This window comes from Globicephala melas, chromosome 13 (genome assembly GCF_963455315.2).
Source record: "Globicephala melas chromosome 13, mGloMel1.2, whole genome shotgun sequence".
NCBI lineage: Eukaryota > Metazoa > Chordata > Mammalia > Artiodactyla > Delphinidae > Globicephala > Globicephala melas.
Genome location: NC_083326.1, coordinates 40,046,390 through 40,068,216, shown reverse-complemented (window position 1 = coordinate 40,068,216; position 21,827 = coordinate 40,046,390). Strand labels below are relative to the sequence as shown.

General features: G+C 39.1%; 1 protein-coding gene across 36 annotated transcripts in view; it reads left to right on the top strand.

The window, feature by feature from the left end:
* Nucleotides 1-21,827, top strand: part of DTNA (dystrobrevin alpha) — a 403,422-nt gene that overhangs the window by 274,304 nt on the left and 107,291 nt on the right. For all 36 annotated transcript variants that reach the window (XM_070047034.1, XM_070047039.1, XM_070047037.1 and 33 more), the window contains 2 exons: nucleotides 31-98; nucleotides 14,897-14,977. In XM_070047034.1, the coding sequence (XP_069903135.1) occupies nucleotides 32-98; nucleotides 14,897-14,977 (148 nt within the window). In that variant the 5' untranslated portion in view covers nucleotide 31. The remainder of the gene's footprint in view (nucleotides 1-30; nucleotides 99-14,896; nucleotides 14,978-21,827) is intronic.

The window sequence follows — 21,827 nt, the reverse complement described above, 5'->3', positions numbered from 1 at the left end:
AATACACATTGTAACCATTTTGTCTCATAGAATGATTGAAGATAGTGGGAAAAGAGGAAATACCATGGCAGAAAGAAGACAGCTGTTTGCAGAGATGAGTAAGTATGGAACTTTGAAGGAACACCCTTGAATACTCATGGAAGGCTGGAAACAACCACTTAATCCTTATGACATTTGTACTTTTCCCTAAAATCCTAAAGTCTTTACATAAAATGTATGTTTAGGCGTTTTTGCCTCCTCTTGAGTAAGAATTAAATTAGACAGTGAATCATCATAATTTGTTACTAAGACTGTATATCTTATATGAAAGAAAAAGTTTCGTGGACCTGAATGTATATATACATACACAGATGCTTAATAAACACTATTTAGTGTTGGCATTAATACAATCCACTAAACTTCAAAGTCTGTGTTCATTTCCCTGTACTACCACAGGGTCTGGCACATTGCAGGAAATAGATGAAAATTTTGAAATGAATCATTGAATGTCTTACCCACAAAACAATATCATATGTTCATATGGGAAAGAGGAGTCAGGCGTGATTACCAGACCAAGCTATAAGCTGTCATTTGAACTTCATGCAACGGGGGACAAGCTGTCCTACAAACTAGCTTCTAAAAAGTGAAAAGGAAAACAAAGGTTTAAAAGAGCTTGGAGGTGACCTGCTATGCAAGGAAAACCAAACCAAGACTATATTTACTGACTCCAATGGAGAACTTATTAAATAAAGATTGTTGGTTTATGTAAATGCAAGGTTGCTGTGTAAGTAATTGGGTGGTAGTATCTCCTTCTAGACCATTTTTCTTATTCATAAGGAAGAAGAACTTGACATTGGGGGGAGAACACACATCTCAAGTTAAATGTTATAAAGAAAAAAGTACGATTCTCTTATGGGCTTTTTATCTCTCCTTCCCTGCAGAAGGAATGAGGATGAGCAGAAGTGAGTCGTAAGCCTTTTACTCGGGGAAGCCAAGAGGCAAAATTAGGCTTCTACTGAAGATTGAAACTGATTGGCAAGAATGAGGGTCAGAGCAGATAAAGGAAAGCCCCAGACAATAAGATTCACATTTTCCTTTATCATTTCCCAATAATCTGGAGGCACCAAGACAGCATTAGAACTAACAAAGAGGAAGGAAAATTAAAATTGATGTGGAGAATCTCAATCATGCTCCTTGCTTTTTCCACTTTTAGAAACATGTCTAAAGTGCCTGTGACAGTTTCAGCCATGACCTTCCAATTTCCATGTCTGATACTGTAGCCTCACTTCTGGCCTGACCAGTCATCTGGAACTGTGACCTTTGTTGATACAAATCTGACAGAGGAAGGAACCTAGTTACTGCCTGGCCATCTAGACAAAATCCAAAGCAGCACAGGTATCCTCTCGTATCATAGATTCTTAGACTGAAGAGGCAAGAGCTCTGTATATCATGGACCAGTGTTTTGTCAGAAAAAGAAAAAAAACATTAATTTTTAACATAGAAAAGCAATAAAGTCTTAGAGGAAATCTTTAAATTTATCATTGTTACATTAAAGACCGTATTAGCCAACAGACTGTAAGAATTTTAAAAGTGTGCTTATGTCATGATTTTATAACATTTATCTGAATTTAAGTACATAATCCCAGCTCCTTCTAAACCTGGTGCAGTGTCTGGCACAGACAAACACATATGTCACAAATGCCTTTTGAATTAAAGTTGTCCAACTCAGGGCTTCCCTGGTGGCGCAGTGGTTGGAGGTCCGCCTGCCGATGCAGGGGACACGGGTTCGTGCCCCGGTCTGGGAGGATCCCACGTGCCGTGGAGCGGCTGGGCCCGTGAGCCATGGTCGATGAGCCTGCGCATCCGGAGCCTGTGCTCCGCAACAGGAGAGGCCACAACAGTGAGAGGCCCGCGTACCGCAAAAAAAAAAAAAAGTTGTCCAACTCAAAGAAAGATCAACATAAGTTTTATAGCCATAGAAACAGAAAAGCTCTAAAATTTTTCAAATGAGAGAGACTTAGGAAAATTGTGCATTCATTTCCCAAATTGTAACTTAACCTTTTCATAGAAGCTTCTCAGGGAGGTCATACAGTTTATTAAATCGTTTTGAGTTCTCCTGATTAGTGATCAAAATAGTTAAGCAAGCCACACAGATATGTATCTTTCTTCCGTTCTTCCTCTCTTCAAAAGCAAGTAAGCACATCTGACCTTAACAATTCATTAGTGAGCATCGTGTTCAGATTAACACTAAATAGGACACATGTCCACAGTAAGTGGGATTCTGCCAGATAAAGCAGTTGGCTGATTTCAACAGGAGAAATTGATTTTGATAGTCTGTCAGACAAAAGAGAAATGTAATCTCATTGAGAATGTGTTAAATATTTGAAAAATATATGGGTTACCCCAGTTCTATCAGCAGGACACCAAAGAAAACAAGGAAACTATTATCAGAGAAGACTGACATCGAAACTTAGAAAGTAACTTCTTCCAGGAATCTATGATGTCTAGACAGGGAGCTGAAAAAGAAGGAAGAACTTGTAAATCTGGTCAGCTAAGAATTACCTAGAAGTAGTTCTTTTTAAACATGAAAGGAAAGTGCTGAAGAGTTTCTTGGTTTTAGAAATTGCAAATGTCACAGGAAAAAAAAAGCAGTTAAGAAGGCAGGGAAGACTTCTTTCAATACTATTGTGAGAGGGGAGAGAGATGGAACTCAGCTCTGCCGGAACCAAAGACAGGAGGGTTTCTAAGCACTGGGGTGAGCTAGAGCAGAAGTACTGGAGGATACCAGAGGGGAAGTTGGTCAACTGTGTTTGCTCATTGTCACAATGAGGAAGTTAGGCTCCTACCCTCCCACAGAGACTAGGAGATCTCCTTCAATGATTTCATTTCCAAAGAATGGCTCCCAGTCCTTGAGAAAGATATTCCTGGGTTGTAAAACTGGCAAAAGTCTGGGAGGTTTACCTCTTTAAAGGGGCAGACAAAGAATTTACAAAGGAAAGTTTTGTAGAAAAGTAAGTGCTCTAAGAAAAGGGAGATCAAAGACCTAGAGTCAGGAAGAAACCTGTCTAAAGGTTAGTCAAGCTGAGGGGAACCTTACAAAAGCAAAAGAACAGAGAACACAGAAAACAGGGTGATGATTTTTTTAAATTTAATTTAATTTTTTTTATAGACAGCAGGTTCTTATCAGTCATCAGTTTTATACAAATCAGTGTATACATGTCAATCCCAATCTCCCAATTCATCACACCACCACCCCACTCCCGCCACTTTCCCCCCTTGGTGTCCATACGTTTGTTCTCTACATTTGTGTCTCAATTTCTGCCCTGAAAACCGTTTCATCTCTACCATTTTCTAGGTTCCACATATATGTGTTAATATACGATATTTGTTTTTCTCTTTCTGACTTACTTCACTCTGTATGACAGTCTCTAGATGCATCCACGTTTCCACAGATGACCGAATTTCATTCCTTTTTATGGCTGAGTAATATTCCATTGTATATATGTACTACATCTTCTTTATCCATTCGTCTGTCGATGGGCATTTAGGTTGCTTCCATGACCTGGCTATTGTAAATAGTGCTGCAATGAACATTGGGGTGCATGTATCTTTTTGAATTATGGTTTTCTCTGGGTATATGCCCAGTAGTGGGATTGCTGGGTCATATGGTAATTCTATTTTTAGTTTTTTAAGGAACCTCCATACTGTTCTCCATAGTGGCTGTATCAATTTACATTCCCACCAACAGTGCAAGAGGGTTCCCTTTTCTCCACACCCTCTCCAGAATTTATTGTTTGTAGATTTTCTGATGATACCATTCTAACTGGTGTGAGGTGATACTTCATTGTAGTTTTGATTTGCATTCTCTAATAATTAATGATGCTGAGCAGCTTTTCATGTGCCTCTTGGCGATCTGTATGTCTTCTTTGGAGAAATGTCTATTTAGATCTTCTGCCCATTTTTGGATTGGGTTGTTTGTTTTTTTAATATTGAGCTGCATGAGGTGTTTATGTATTTTGGAGATTAATCCTTTGTTGATTCATTTGCAAATATTTTTGCCCATTCTGAGGGTTGTCTTTTCATCTTGTTTATGGTTTCCTTTGCTGTGCAAAAGCTTTGAAGTTTCATTAGGTCCCATTTGTTTATTTGTGTTTTTATTTCCATTACTCTAGGAGATGGATCAAAAAATAACTTGCTGTGATTTATGTCAGAGTGTTCTTCCTATGTTTTCCTCTAAGAGTTTTATAGTGTCCGGGCTTACATTTAGGTCTCTAATCCATTTTGAGTTTATTTTTGTGTATGGTGTTAAGGAGTGTTCTAATTTCATTCTTTTACATGTAGCTGTCCAGCTTTCCCAGCACCACTTACTGAAGAGACTGTCTTTTCTCCATTGTATATCCTTGCCTCCTTTGTCATAGATTAGTTGACCATAGGAGCATGGGTTTCTCTCTGTGCTTTCTATCCTGTTCCATTGATCTATATTTCTGTTTTGGTGCCAGTACCATATTGTCTTGATTACGCTTTGTAATATAGTCTGAAGTCAGGGAGTCTGATTCCTCCAGCTCCGTTTTTTTCCCTCAACACTGCTTTGGCTATTCAGGGTCTTTTGTGTCTTCATATAAATTTTAAGATTTTCTGTTCTAGTTCTGTAGAAAATGCCATTGGTAATTTGATAGGGATTGCATTGAATCTGTATATTGCTTTGGGTAGTAGAGTCATTTTCACAATATTGATTCTTCCAATCCAAGAACATGGTATATGTCTCCATCTGTTGGTATCATCTTTAATTTCTTTCATCAGTGTCTTATAGTTTTTTGCATACAGGTCTTTTGTCTCCCTGAGTAGGTTTATTCCTAGGTATTTTATTCTTTTTGTTGCAGTGGTAAATGGGAGTGTTTCCTTAATGTCCTTTTCAGATTATTCATCATTAGTGTATAGGAATGCAAGAGATTTCTGTGCATTAATTTTGTATCCTGCAACTTTACCAAATTCATTGATTAGCTGTAGTAGTTTTCTGGTGGCATCTTTAGGATTCTCTATGTATAGTATCATGTCATCTGCAAACAGTGACAGTTTTACTTCTTCTTTTCCAATTTGTATTCTTTTATTTCTTTTTCTTCTCTGATTGCTGTGGCTAGGACTTCCAAAACTATGTTGAATAATAGTGGTGAGAGTGGACATCCTTGTCTTGTTCCTGATCTTAGAGGAAATGCTTTCAGTTTTTCACCATTGAGAATGATGTTTGCTGTGGGTTTGTAATATATGGCCTTTATTATGTTGAGGTAGGTTCCCTCTATGCCACTTTCTGGAGAGTTTTTATCATAAATGGGTGTTGAATTTTGACAAAAGCCTTTTCTGCATCTATCGAGATGATCATGTGGTTTTTAATTCTTCAATTTGTTAATATGGTGTATCACATTGATTGATTTGCATATATTGAAGAATCCTTGCATCGCTGGGATAAATCCCACTTGATCCTGGTGTTTGATCCTTTTAATGTGTATTTGGATTCTGTTTGCTGGTATTTTGTTGAGGATATTTTTATCTGTATTCATCAGTGATATTGGTCTGTAATTTTCTTTTTTTGTAGTATCTTTGTCTGGTTTTGTTATCAGGGTGATAGTGACCTCATAGAATGAGTTTGGGAGTGTTCCTTCCCCTGCAGTTTTTTGGAAGAGTTTGAGAAGGATAGGTGTTAGCTCTTCTTTAAGTGTTTGATAGAATTCACCTGTGAAGCCATCTGGTCGTGGACTTTTGTTTGTAGGAAGATTTTTAATCACAGTTTCAATTTCATTACTTGTGATTGGTCTGTTCATATTTTCTATTTCTTCCTGGTTCAGTCATGGAAAGTTATACCTTTGTAAGAATTTGTCCATTTCTTCCAGGTTGTCCCTTTTATTGGCATAGTGTTGCTTGTAGTAGTCTCTTAAGATGCTTTGTATTTCTGCAGTGTCCATTGTAACTTCTCCCTTTTCATTTCTAATTTTAATGATTTGAGTCCTCTCCCTCTTTTTCTTGATCAGTCTGGCTAATGGTTTATCAATTGTGTTTATCTTCTCAAGGAACCAGCTTTTAGTTCTATTGATCTTTGCTATTGTTTTCTTTGTTTCTATTTCATTTATTCTGCGCTGATCTTGATGATTTCTTTCCTTCTGCTAACTTTGGGTTTTGTTTGTTCTTCTTTCTCTAGTTCCTTTAGGTGTAACGTTAGATTGTTTATTTGAGATTTTTCTTGTTTCTTGAGGTAGGCTTGTATAGCTATAAACTTCCCTCTTAGAACTGCTTTTGCTGCATCCCATAGGTTTTGGATCATCGTCTTTTCATTGTCATTTGTCTCTAGGTATTTTCTGATTTCCTCTTTGATTTCTTCTGTGATCTCTTGGTTATTTAGTAATGTATTGTTTAGCCTCCATTTGTTTGTCTTTTTTACGTTTTTTTCCCCCGTAATTGATTTCTAATCTCATAGCATTGTGGTCAGAAAAGATGCTTCATATGATTTCAGTTTTCTTAACTTTACTGAGGCTTGATTTGTGACCCTAGATATGATCTATCCTGGAGAATGTTCTGTGTGCACTTGAGAAGAAAGTATAATCTGCTGTTTTGGGATGGGATATCCTATAGATATCAATTAAATCTATCTGGTCTATTTTGTCCTTTAAAGCTTGTGTTTCCTTATTAATTTTCTGTTGGATGATCTATCCATTGGTGTAAGTGAAGTGTTAAGGTCCCCCACTATTATTGTGTTACTGTCGATTTCCTCTTTTAGAGCTGTTAGCAGTTGCCTTATGTATTGAGGTGCTCCTATGTTGAGTGCATATATTTTATAATTGTTATATCTTCTTCTCGGATTGATCCCTTGATCATTATGTAGTGTCGTCCTTCCTTACCTCTTGTAACATTCTTTATTTTAAAGTATATTTTATCTGATATGAGTAATGCTACTCCAGTTTTCTTTTGATTTCCACTTGCATAGAATATCTTTTTCCATCCCCTCACTTTCAGTCTGTATGTGTCCCTAGGTCTGAAGTGGGTCTCTTGTAGACAGCATATATATCGGTCTTGTTTTTGCATCCATTCAGCAAACCTATGTCTTTTGGTTGGAGCATTTAATCCATTCATGTTTAAGGTAATTATCGATATGTTTGTTCCTATTACCATTTTCTTAATTGTTTTGGGTTTGTTTTTGTAGGTCCTTTTCTTCTCTTGTGTTTCCCACTTAGAGAAGTTCCTTTAGTTGTAGAGCTGGTTTGGTGGTGCTGGATTCTCTTAGCTTTTGCTTGTCTGTAAAGCTTTTGATTTCTCTCTCAAATCTGAATGAGATCCTTGCCGGGTAGAGTAATCTTAGTTGTACGTTCTTCTCTTCCATCACTTTAAGTATATCATGCCACTCCCTTCTGGCTTGTAGAGAAATCAGCTGTTAACCTTATGGGAGTTCTCTTGTATGTTATTTGTCATTTTTCCCTTGCTGCTTTCAATAATTTTTCTTTGTCTTTAATTTTTGCCAGTTTGAGTACTATGTGTCTCAGTGTGTTTCTCCTTGGGTTTATCCTGTATGGGACTCTCTGCGCTTCCTGGACTTGGGTGGCTATTTCCTTTCCCATGTTAGGGAAGTTTTCAACTATAATCTCTTCAAATATTTTCGCTGGTCCTTTCTCTCTCTCTTCTCCTTCTGGGACCCCTATAACGCGAATGATGTTGTATTTGATGTTGGCCCAGAGGTCTCTTAGGCTGTCTTCATTTCTTTTCATTATTTTTCTTTATTCTTTTCCACAGCAGTGAATTCCACTATTCTGTCTACCAGGACACTTATCCGTTCTTCTGCCTCAGTTACTCTGCTATTGATTCCTTCTAGTGTATTTTTCTTTTCAGATATTGTATTGTTCATCTCTGTTTGTTTGTTCTTTAATTCTTCTAGATCTTTGTTAAACATTTCTTGCATCTTCTCTATCTTTGCCTGCATTCTTTTTCCTAGGTCCTGGATCATCTTCACTATCATTATTCTGAAATCTCTTTCTGGAAGATTACCTATCTCAGTCTTATTTAGTTGTTTTTCTGGAGTTTTATCTTGTTCCTTCATCTGGTACATAGCCCTCTGCCTTTTCATCTTGTCTATCTTTCTTTGATTGTGATTTTATTCCACATGCTGCAGGATTGTAGTTCTTTGTGCTTTTGCTGTCTGCCCTCAGGTAACAATTCATAAGAAGAACAATTGATAAGAAATTTTGGCAAATTCAGGTGACTGTGACACATACATGTGTTAAACATCTACTCGGAGCTCATAACCGCAAGCAGCAGAAACAAAAACAAAAAGGCAAAGAAACAAAGTTAGGAGTAACATGGACTCACAAATAAGCCAAAAAATAAAACTAAACCAAAAAACAGAAACAAAAAAAACTGTGTGCCTACATACTTTGATTAAAAGCAATTTTGGGCAAGTTGCCCTAAACCAAAATTTCCCCTCAGTATAATGCTCTAATTATCAGTTTGCTTAGTACCTTAGATTAAAACTGAAAAGTAGTTTTCAGTTAAATGTAAATGTCATTCTCACCTTGGCCTTTTCAGCCATCAAGTAAGTTCATCAGGTCAAATAATTTCATCCAACTGGTTTTTAGCAGAATAAATTGTTTGTTCTCGGAATCAAGCTCCCTTTCTTCTCTGTTTTTCTGCTCTGAGAGCACATTTACTCTGCTTTGTATGACACTTACTTACAAAGAATTTACAAAGGAAAGTTTTCTGTGTCACTCATTCACGTGAACTTCTTCTTAGGGATGGACGCTGAACCTTTCCCTTCAAACCCATCCAGCTTAGATGCTGAATCAGTGTTGGTTTAAAAGCCTCAGAGCACAGGATAAGTAGGTTTTAATGGGAGGGAAAAGATTGGAAAACACTCTTTCAGAACATGGAAGCCTGCCTAACAAGATGAGGAAGGTCCTGGGGAGAAAGCAGAGTGATACCAGTGGGCTCTGAGTGGAGGAGGGACCAGAAACCAAAGGGAGGCAAATGGAGGTGCTCAACAAACACTGTTGAGTGGTTCAAAGGCAGACCGTCCTTCTTCAGAATATTGACAGCAGTTAGCATGTGCGTAGTTGGAATGGCACCTGAAGCGTGATTTTGCAACGTACACTATGAGTTTTAGAAAAACTGATTTCAAAAATTCAAGGAAACGACGTTAATGATCCCACTCCCATGAGCCATGGTGGATACAGTGACTATTTTCACTTTCATCTTCATTTCTCGTGCTCTTCAGCACTTTGGGGATGTCAACACCATGGGTCACCATTCTGGAAATTCTTCCTTATGTCACCATTGTAGTCCGGTCTCCTATTTTTTCTGACCACTCTACTTCTCTTTTTCTGTCTCTTAGTAGCCTCCAGACACCTTGAAGTCAGATTTTAACCAAAGTTTTGTTCTTGACCGCTTCTCTCCCTATACAGTTTGACTTTCTCTCAAGGCTTCACCGTTATTGTTATGGCTCTCAAGTGTTCAAGGTGTCCTTCAAAACCGCACCCCATGTTCTCAGGAACCAGCTTATCCAGAATAGTCAGCATGTAAAGTCAGTGTCCCTTCCAGACTTGGCTTCTCACTGTCAAATCTTCTGCTGATGAAGCACCTTGAGATAGGCTCACCATTAGCTCCATTAACTCCCCATCATAACAAAGCAATGTCCCACCAAGGCTGCCACTTTCCAGCATTTCCAAAGCCACACAGTCCTTGAACAGCTACCAAGGGCATTGTTCAGAAGTGGGGAGGAAGTTTCTAACCCCAAATTTGTGCCTCATTTTGTTATCTAGAATGTGGAATAGCCCTACTTGTGCACACAGTCTCCTCTTGGGAAATATTCCCAGTCCTGGCTCAATTAAGGCACATTGGTACATTTTATATGTTTATTAATAATTCCTGGAATATAGTCCATATTAAGGAGTTCCATATCCAGATATCCAACTGACACTGGATATCTCCACTCAGACACCCCACAAGCAACTCAAACTCTGTAAGCCCAAAACTAAACCCTTCATCTTCCCACACCTACAGACCTGTTCCCCCTTGTTGGTACCTTAGCTCAATGAGGGCCAACCCATCCCACTGAGTTGTCTAAGATAGAAAGTTGAACATTATTTTTGACCCCAAAACTCCTTTGCCTGCTCTCTCTCACTCTCTTTCTCTCTTTCTGTCTCTCTCTCACACACACATAAACACACACACACATCCAGTCAATCATCAAGCATGAAAAAGAGTTTAGACATGGAGTTCATAGGCTTCATCTTTATTCTGTAAATATTTGTTGGGTGAGTTTGGAAAATGAGTAAGAAATTTAAGAATCTGAATGATTTTATAAAAGGTTTTATAAATGAGCTATGAAAACATATAAGGCAAAACATATGAATTGTGTGAAACTGTTCAAAGTGTAATGAACGAAGCTAAAGCCAAAAATTAGATAATACAGGTTGGTTGGTTGGCTGGCTGGCTGGATGGATGGATGGATGGGTGGGTGGAAGGAATGAAAGAAGGCAGGAGGAAGGAAGAGACAGAGGGAGGAGAAAAAATCTTGAAAAGAAGAGCTAAAGAAAGGAAAAACAGGATTTGCAGAAGGTAACAATGTGATCAGTCAGAATTTCTGAACTTGCATCTTTGCTTTCCTCTCTATCATTTTTTTCCAGCTATGACCTGAGTGTGAGAGGTTTGAGGAGATGTTGCAAGAGCATCAACTTGCCTTAAATGAATTATCTTTAAATTTTTCTTATGCAAAGTTTTAAATATATACAGAAGTAGAGAAAATACTATTCATCTCTACCCTTAATTATTTACCCCCAGCCCCCACCATATAATTATAAAACAAATCTAATCTAAGATATTATTTAGATGAGTCAAGTCTCCATGTTTTAAAGAATTATAGCCCAGTGATATAATAATAATGGAAAAGACACTATAAATTTGAGAAATAATTAAAAGGACATTGCAAAAAACTAGGGAAGTGCTGTACTGTTTTTTTATTAAAAAGGAAGAATTAGTTTCTTGAGAGTATAGAGTGTGAATTTGTTGTAGGTTTCAAGATAAAATGGATTTTTTTTCAGAACATGGACAAAATATAGTGGTAATCCTAGACATTTCAACATGCTAAGAATAAGGATTACTCTATTGACCTCATTTCCTTATTCATTTATCCAAATTCCATCTTTTTTATAAATGAATTAAGTCAGCTAATTTCCCTTTTTAATAAGGTTACTAGACTGCTAGCTCAGGAAAATACCATAGGATAAAAATGAACCTTAATTTCAGCAAGATACTAACAAAAGTCTCTTAGATTGTGCATGTGTTGGAAAAACATGAGGTGGATCTTCGTACAATTAGGTAGGGATTGTAACCATGTTGTGACCATGTCTGGAGGAATAAGTAATGGATTCATCAACTTGGAGGACAGCCTCCAGTTGTATTCTGGAAGACTCTGTGGACCTGGTCAGGTCTTAGATTTTAGGCAACGACTTGGACAAAGAAGACATGAGACTACTCTCAAGGTAGGCTATGAATTTATAGACTTTCAAGAAGAGACCACACATGTCAAACTGAACTAAGTCCATGGATTATTGGGCCAGAGACAAATTTATTTTAAACAAGGTGGGTAAATGGAGCAAGAACCTGCCCAGCCTGTCTCAATACAGCTTTTTTGGGTTCCAGAATCCATGATGGATCCCATGGTTGCCACTTACATGGTCCATGTGAGGCAATGGGCCGTTGTATCTGAAAAGCTAAACTTCACAGCTCACCACATCCCTTTTAATATTTAGGGCTTACATCCTCAGCCAGGAAGAACTTACACAAACTGGAGACATTGACAGGCCTCCCTACCCCTTCCTGAGGCTTGAACAAAACAGAGGGTCAGTTGAGTCCACATGGTGATGGGCAGAGGAGAGCAGTCAGTACACTCCTGACCCTAAGCATCATCTCTATGTCCCTCTTTACTGCATCCTGGAGAGCGGCACCTTAGCCAAATGCCCCCTAGGACCTCTATGAGAGGGAGGAGCAGAGGAGCCAAAGTTTCTCTTCTCAGAGGATGAGGTCTTGCTGGAACTAAGAAATTTAATCGTGTACTGCATCATAGTCATTTTATACCTGGAGCTTAAATCATTATTTTTGAAGAACTTACATAAATCATCTATGTCTCTAATGTCTTCTTTTAAAGGATTATTTACAGATATTGAGATTCTCTAGATTATTGAGCCAAACTCAGCATCACTAAAAGTACATCTTCATCCAGGGGTAAAAGATTTAGCGTTCATGTATTTCTGATGGTCTCTGTGTCTCTGGTTATCCAGCATCCTAGAGAGTTCATTTCCCACATGAGCCTCTCAGATTTATAGAGGACATGAAACTGGGAAGGCCCTTTGAAATGCCAGTGACAAAATCAAAAATTTTTTAAATATCAGAAAGGTAGAAGCATGAGCTAAAAAGTAAAAGAAACTAAGATTAAATATGAAGTCCTACCTTTAGCCCCCAAATAAGCATTTAAATAGAAAGTAGAAAAGACCTAGCTTTTTTAATGAACTGCTAGCTTAGTAAGAGCCAGAAGAATGAGCTATCTATGAAAAAATTGCATCAGTAAATGTCCTCATCAATGGTGGTAACTATTGTATTCTATACATTCCATACAGGTGAGGCAATAGCTGTGTCATTTGGGTTAATTTTGTATATCTCATTTCAAGGAGGTATTAGCCAGCCATAGAACAGGATAACTTGAATGTTTAAGGGTCTGGTCTCTAAACCGTGTCTGATGATAATGATAATAATAGCAACATCTATGTATTGAAGCCCATTATGTGCCATGCTCTGTGGTAGACCTTGTGTTGATACTTGAAATGACTTTGGACTTGGACATCTTCAACCTAAGAAGGTCAAGGATAAGCTACCTCCCCATCTAAACTTTAAACTCTGTGATGACAGAGACCTTTGTACATAATGTCCAGATGGTAATGAAGATGCTAATGATGATCATGATAGCTGCTTCCCAATCTTTGCGGAATAAATTAATCAAGTTTATAATAGACAGGGAGAAAAGGTTATATGGCTCCAGAAGGGAAACCAGATCAAACGGATTGAAGTTATAAGGAGGCAAATTAAAGCCCAAATATAAAAAAGAAATTTCTATCACTTATTGGTGCTCAGAAATGACACCTGAAACGTTATAAGGAGGTCTGTCGGCTATTAAGCGCTCACTAGGTACCAGCCACAGAGGTTACCAGCTGGTAAAGTTGATACTATTATCCTCATTTTGTACATGAAGAAATCGGATGGCAAGTAAAAACTTGTCAAAGTTCACACAACAAGGAAGAGAAAGATTAAGAGTTACTGACTTTAAAGCTCATATATTTTCACTAAATTATAATCATCTCTATCGTCGGAAATAATCTTACATGGACATTGGATAAATGTCCATCTACTGAGAACATGTTTAGGCAAATTCCTGCATTGGGTGAGGGTAAGTCCTACCTCTTTGATCCTTTGAGCACTCAGTATCAATGAGTCTGTTTGTCAAGTAATAAACTCTCATAAGAATGAATGTTTAATGATCTGCCTCATAACACCATAGAGTAATAGAAGTATTGATAGTATTTTTTATGAATCTAAAGAGATCAGTTTGAGGTGAGGGAATGATAAATGCTCTCAGTGAGGGACACTTGCTAATTGATCCCAAGTTTCATTAGGAAAGCACTTAATTGGCCTCCTAATATAAGTGCTTCTAGGCCGATTCATTTACTTGCTGCCCTAACTCTTCTAAAGCATTTCTGTAGCACATTTACTGGTAAAAAGAAGGTTCAATACATGTCAAAATATAGCCATATGCCTTAATATCTGTTATGAACCATAAACATGGGCTGGAAGAGAACCAAATAGTTAGAAGTAGAGAAGAACAGACATTTGTTGAAAGTCTACTCTGTCCTAGAAATTAGCCCATTCAGAGGAGGGTGGGAGGATGGCCAGGAACTCAGCTGTCGATTGAACAAGCAGCCCATCTGCAGGGGATGGTTAGGAGACCGGCCCAAGCCCGGCAGAGGTTCGGGGGTAGAGAGCAATGGGAAATGTTGTGGGGTGGGGTACATAGGATAGAAAGAGCCTGCAGAGGGGCTTGGATTCTGAGCTGAACATTCAGCCCTGTGCTGCAGGCATCAGAATCCATGCTGGATTCTTGAGCAGAGGAGTGGTTGAGGAAAGTAGTTCAGGAATGTGGGGAACACGCTATGTTAGGGAGGAACTGGAAGCCGCAGTGTCAGAAATAGCAGGGCTTGTTTTTTAGAAAGGAGTCTCCTCTGAGGTTGACAGGAAGCATTGCAAGATAGACAGGAGTAATAATGATGCACTTACTCTATGCCAGGCAGTGTTCCCAGCGCTGTAGGTTATAGGCACTCATTTATCCTTTTAACAGTCCTATGAAATAAGTAGTAATATTGTTGTCAGTCCCATCTTCCAGGTGAGAAAACTGAGGCTTCTAAAAACAATTGGCCTAAAGTCACCAAGAAAAGATGACCAACATTCAGCCTGTGCTCACCTCACAGCCATGCTCTGATGACCACTTAAAATGATTATTTGATGATGTTACTATCTGGTATCATCTAACTGTTTTGAGTCACAGCTTGAGCAGACTGTTCTCAGAAGCAGTAGACACCACAGGGCTGAGTTTGTGTTCCTTGGCCCATGAACATAGTCAATAACCTGATCTCCGTGCTGGATACACGTGCTGCCTTCCCGCAGAACCTGAGGAATATGGGACAGACCTTTTCAAGTCTTAAAGTTAAACTTATATTCTAATAATGATAAAAATCAAATTAAGTGTATAGTTTAGATCTGTCGTTGTTCTATTTATAAACATTATCACTTTCTTTCCCCACGCATGGCACACCACATGTGTACGTTTTTCTCCCCCCAGGGGCTCAAGATCTGGATCGCATCCGACTCTCCACCTACAGAACAGCATGCAAGCTGAGGTTTGTTCAGAAGAAATGCAATTGTAAGTATGCCAGCTGTTTGGACTAATTACCCTCATGAATCCTATAGTTTACATTTGTTACTTCGTTTATTAAAAGTAGGCTTTCTTGCAAGTATTGATAAAGATATGTTTATACAACAGTAAAAAGAGTATTATGGTGCACAAATGGTAGAAAGACTATTCCCAAGTAATTCTGAAGGCTTCATGGCTCAACTGCTAAAGTATTGGAATGGACGAACCTCTGGATATGTATATAATCCTGCCCTTGGAATGGTTTAAATCCGGATGGATGGTTTTCTTCTTTTCTCTAGCTTTGGTATTATAAATACAGTGCCAGCAAAATCGTTTCAAAGATCTTAGAAAATATCAAACATTAAGTCCTCCTTCTATTTCCTTTACTAATATAGGAAAATGTCTACAAGCTCCTGGAAAACATTTAAGTTACTTTCTGAAACTATAAAAATTAGCCCTTGGTATCAGAGTATTAACTACTTTTGCCTACATCAGACAATAACAAGAGAAGAGACAATGCTTAAAGAAACAAGGAAACTTGCTTCAACTTTTTCCCAAATTTTAACATGTAAGCAGCAACCTAGCTCACTATTCACAGTGAGCAGGTTCACATTCCTTGCCAGGTCAATGCTTCCATTAGATTATCACATCCATTTTCTCTTGGAAAATATATTGCTTCAAAGTTCATTTATATGAGCTTACTCTTTGCTTTTTTGAAAACTGACTGCTATAAAAAATTAATAACTGTTCTCATTCTCTAATTAGTATCAGGTGAATTTTAAAAATGAAAACCGTAAAGTTCTCCTGCATACATAGACATAGTTCTTGAATATGTGGCAGGGGGACTAGGCACTTGGTGAACGTAGAAATCAGCCATGTCCACATCTCTACCCTCCCAGAGTCTCCGGCAGATGCTTCCTGGGGCCCTGGGCAGACCCCGCCCCCCAGCCGCAGGCTCCTGGGTTTACAGCTAATCATGACTGTGGAGGTGGGCAGGGCACAGCTGCTCCTCAAGTTACAGCTTATTCTCTAGCCCCAGTAGCTAGAAATGGGGCAGGACAAGAAGGGAGAAAAAACTTAGGTGGGTCAAATATCAAAGATGTGTGTTGACTCCTCACAGGAAGCTAAACCAGTCCCCCAAAATGCAGTGAGAAGAACAGTACAGATGTGGGAAGGAATCTGGGGTTGTACTTGCAGTCCTGGGTGTTGATAAGTCATAAAAGCCCTTTCGGGGACTGGTGTTAAAGACAAGGAAAATGCTCCCAAAGAAGAAAATCTTTCCTTCTCCCCTCAACCCCATCACCCATATTTTAACAAAAGGAAGAATTTCTGTGTTTTCAGCAATGAAAAAGTGATGGGATCCTCCCATTTTCCTTCCTCATTACCACTCCAGTGGCCCTCAACATAGAGGGAGCTCTGTCCCCTTAAAGCTTTGCCACGCAGAGCCTTCCTTAGACTACTTGCAGTAGAGATGGGGAATTTTAAAAAGACATTACAAAATGGTAAGGATGAACAAATTAATTAGTTAAAAGGAAAAGAAAGGAAGGAAGGAAGTAAAGAAGGGAGGAAGGAAAAAAAGATCAAAGGAAGAAAGGGAAAGGAAAAGAAAAGAAAAAAACCCACATTGATTTGGCAACCGTGCAGCCAACATTACAAAGGGCTCATATTGTTTGCCCTAACTGGGTCCAGCAACCCACAGGCCACTTCCCATTCCTCCTACTCTCTGACAAAGCCCCTTCCTCATTCTTGGACACCTCGTTTTCCATTACCTGTTCTTCTCTGGCCCTCATCCTTATTCTATATCCAGAATTATGTCATACTTTCATTCACCCTCTTGGAAAACAGTGGAGAAAACAGTGACCTTCTTGGAAAGCAGCATTGATCCAACCTTGTCTAGTTGCCCCTCAGTGCATCAGTTCATTTACCCCTTAGTTTAGGAAGCTTATAGTGAGTTCCTACTACAGGTTTGCACTGCACTAGGTACCAAAGATAGAACAGTGGTGAATAAGATGTGATCCCTGCCTTAACCTTGCCCAAAGTCTAATTAGATAGATGGATTTTTAAACAGACGTATAAAACAATGTGGAAGTATAATGCTAGGAATAAGGACATAGAGTGTAGGACCACCAAGAAGGCAGTGCCCTGACCTGGGTGTGAGGGCTGCGGACAGGAGCTTCCTGGAAAGGGCGGAGCCTTAAAGAATTAGTAGGCATTAGGGAAGTGTTATTTGCTTTACAATGTACCTTATAAATATCATACGTTTTTAGAAGGAGGAAAGATATTACATTCTATACAAACTAGACAAAAGTAAGGCTCAAGGCAGAAGAACAGCTTATGTTGAGTGCTCTGCTAAAATTAAGTTTCATTTTAAAGTTGTTTCTACCTTGATCAGAAGGCTTAAATGCAAGTACTATATGTGTTTGCTGAGTTTTCCTTCCTGACAAAAAATGTAGCAGTTGTGATGTTGAGGTACTTGGAAAACGCTAACACAGTTGAGCCTGGTTTATCTTCATCACAGTTGAAGTCTTCCTTTTAGGAAGACAGCCAGAAGCACTGGTGGTTGTGACATATCAGTCAACATTGAATATACACCCCTGTATTAGAGAAGGATAATTTCTGTCTGCAATAAAACCTAACCCACAATAAATTATGGTACCTAATAATGGAGTTTTACTCTGCAATAAAAGAAATAAGAAAAAAATACAGAAAGTGTGCTTGTAAGTGCATTGTTTTATTGAAAACTCTTACATTGTATTTACTTCATGGAAATCAATAGAACTTAACTGAGAACAGGTAGTTTATTTTTAGGCCCAGACCTTATTTACAGGTAAAATTTATTTTGTACATTAACAAAAGTAAGCTTTAAAACTACATAATGGAAGAAAAAACATAAAAACTGATACTTGTAAAGTTATCACCTAGAAAAAATAAATATTGCCTGGGTATAGCATGGAATGTATAGATTTTTAGGAGATTTCTTTTCTGTCTAAATTCAAAGATCAAAAGAGTTAGTTCATTCCCCATATTTTCTTCCCCACAGCGCTTGCCTACTCTGTTTCTAGAATATTGATTCCTATCACTGACATTCGTGTTCATTTCGTTTAATACAATTCCTGACGGATGCTGAGAATAACTCGTTGTCAGTGTTCTAAAAAACTCTAAAGGAGAGGCCAGAAAACCATGGCCCATGAATTGAATGTGGCCCAGCATCTAATTTTGTATAGACTGTGAACTAAGAATAGTTTTCACAGATGAGTATTTGCAACCTATTTGATAATAGGGAACACTAACTTGTGACCCCAAATAAGCAAAATGCTATCTCCCCAAAATAATTCTATTCTTTTCATCGGTAGATGTGCATTTTTAAAACCTTGGGCTCAGTTATTATATTTTTAATTTCATAAGTAAAAATGTTGTGGAAACTTGTTTTCTCTACATAGTGTCTACACAGTACTACTATATAATATGGTGATGCCTCTTGGTCCACAAAATTATTTACCAACCTCTGCTAGAAAAGAAAAGTTGTAAGAAGCCCATCTTTAGCAGACTCACTGATACAGAGAACTAGTGGTTACCAGGGGGAGAGGGAAGTGGAGACGGGCAATATGGAGCTGGGAGGTAAGAGGTACAAACTATTATGCATGAAACAAGCTACAGGGACATATTGTACAACATGAGGGATATAACCAATATTTTATAATAACTATAACTGGAATGTAACTTTTAAAAATTGTGAATCACTATATTGTATACCTATAACTTATATAATATTGTCAGCAACTATACTTCAAGGTTTTTTTAAAAGCCCATCTTTTTTTTCCTCAGGCAAAAGATTCTTCATTTCTTCCATTTTTCTCCATAGGCTCTATTTTCCGAATCAGCTTTTCCCTTTACCATTCATCTTTGTACCCTGTCTTGCCTTCCCTCCCCTGTCATGGCTAGCACATTCTCTAACAGAATAAAGGAATGAATGTGTCTAAAAACTAGGGGACAAAATTCGGCTATTCTGTTTTCTAGGAGCAATGGGACAGAAGGGAGAATACGATAATATTCCCAATACTCCTTCCTAATCAGCAGCCTTCTCTTTAGCTTCCAAGTGTCCTGGTGACTTTCCACAAAATAAAAACTCTATATACCGTTTATAAGCATGTATGAAAATGGCAACATCTCAGCCTTTATTCTGAACAAATAACCGTCTTCTACTAGAACATTATTTCCTCGGTCAGCATTGACATGGTAAATGACCCAGATGCCCTGTGATGTCAGCAGATCTTTTTTCAGAAATTACTTTGGAGTCAACGAAACGCAGCCGTAAGTTCATGAACAATGAAAGGCAACAAGAGAAATCAATCAGAAATCTCTAATCCCTCCTGTTTAATAGTGGGGAAAAAAAGTAAGGAGGCAAGAGGATCCTCTCCTCCACACCCACAGCAGATGTTGCACCAGTTCTTCTGGTTACAGTCTGAATTTTCTTTCTATCACTCATATCAATTCAAATTGAATTGAAATTTTGTTTAAAAGAAAAAGAGGACAAAAGGTGTACGTTTGCATCTGGCTTTCTCAAAATATCTTTCCTCTAGTAAATGAAACATTTTTTTAAAGTATCCTTCATTCAGATATAATTTAAAGTCAGAACACATGCTTTTGTCTGTAACATCTCTAAACTTCTTTCAGGATTTCTTGTGAACCAAAAAAAAAAAAAAAATGCAGTTATCTATTTACCTAAATGTTTCTCTAACACTGCAAAATTAACCCAAGTGAATGCTCTCTATGTACCTGAATAAATACTCTCCTATGAATGAATGAATATGCCTCACTAGATCCATTCTTCACCAGCCAAGTGACTAGTCTTACACTGCAAAAGTAGCCTGCATTAACAAATGCTAATATCCCACTCACTTTTCTTCAAGCTGGTGTACCAGCATATTCCTCATCTCTGCCTCATTTTTAAGTGTGTGGATTTCTGGCTGCCTGTGTCAGTTTTCTATCTTTGCATAACAAATGACCACACACTTAGCAGCTGAAAACAACACACATTTATTTTTACCCTGTTTCTGGAGGTAGAAACCCAAGCAGCATGGCTGGAGTCTCAGCTCAGAGTCTCATGGACTGACATCAAAATGATGGCTGGGTCTATGGCTCTTATCTGGGGCTCCAGGTCCTCTTCCAAGTGAACTGGCTGTTGGCAGAATTCATTTCCTTATGGTTGAAGGACTGAGGTCCTCATTTGCTGCTGACAGTCGGCTGGGGACAACTCTCAGTTCCTAGAGGCCACTCACATTCCTTGCCACGTGGCTCCCCACAGGCCGTTCAGAGTTCAAATGTCTGCTTCTTCTTCCATGTGTTTCTCTGACTGCCTCCTCTGTGACCAACCAGAAAAATACTCTCTGCTTTTAAAGGACTCATGTGATGAGGTCAGGCCCACCTAGATCCTCTCCCTATCTTAAAGCCAACTGGTTTGGGACCTTAATTACATCTGTAAAATTCCCCACAGCAGTACCTGGATTAGTGTTTGATTGGATAACTGAGACAAGGTATGTGCACTCCGGGTGCCAGGAACCTTGGGGTGGGGCGAGGCGGGGCATCCTAGGATTTTGCCTACCACAAATGCCCGAAGTTTAAAGTAAGAACGCAGGCAAGAGAAATAGCTCCCCCCCTCAAAGAGATGTGTTTAAAAGAGAAAGATAGAAGGACTCTCTCCACTCGAGGAGTCAGAAGGAAGAGCAGGAAGGTTCACAGTCAGGGAAATAAGTGACAGATGTCAAACCCTTGGAGCTTAAGTATCTTTGTATTGTTCCAAATGTGTTGGACGCGCATTTTCCTTCCTGACGTTGAATCATTCTAGACACTTGTTTAGAATAAAGACAAGTGGATCGTGCTAGAATACAATGTTCCCCAAAATTCCCTATGGGGAATTTGGTGGTGGCAGCAGAACATAAACAAACCCATTAAAGATGCCCGTGCACCAGGCGGTGGAAACACTGCTCCCCTCTGGGCACGCTGGACCGACAGCAAAAATGTCTCCCCTTAATCAGGGCAAACTTCTGGTAGAGAAAAGCTATGATGTTAAAGCCCTGATGCTTGTGATACGAGTTTAATTAAAGCTACTTCCTCCCTTTAATTGCCTTTATTTTGAAGATCTTAAAGATCAGGGTTTTGTTTTCTTGTTAGAATTTTTTTTTTTTTTTTTTTGCGGTACGCGGGCCTCTCACTATTGTGGCCTCTCCCGTTGCGGAGCACAGGCTCCAGACGCGCAGGCTCAGTGGCCGTGGCTCACGGGCCTAACCGATCCTAGACATGTGGGATTTTCCCGGACCGGGGCACGAACCCGTGTCCCCTGCATCAGCAGGCTGACTCTCAACCACTGCTCCACCAGGGAAGCCCTAGAATTTTTTTTTATAGAGTGCTTGAAGCTTTGTCTGCTCAAGCTGCTACCACTGCATGTACAGCCTGTGAATTAAGCCGACACCTGTAGCCTTGTTTCCAGGCGTCTGGATGTAACATGCATCATCTTCCTTCCCTCTGTCTTGCCTCTGCTTTATGCCAGGAAGCTGTGCTAACTAAGCATTTTTACTCTCACAGTTTAGGAAAGAGCATCATCTTAAGTGCTCCAGTCAGTTGGGAAAGAGTGGCGTGTAGAGAGGATTGCCTTTCAAGCTTCTCCAGCCCCATCTAAAGAGGGCCAGAGCAAGACGCAATGAATGACCTTCCCTTAGCGTTCTGCTAAGCTCTGTTCCTGGGAGCCTGCAGGATCGGCCCAGAGCCAGTCAGGAGAGCGATGAAAGGATACCCAGGGGGTGTGCTCTCCCGCAGTCTGGCTCCCAGGAGCCCCAGGCTCTGGTGAACACTGAGAGAAAAC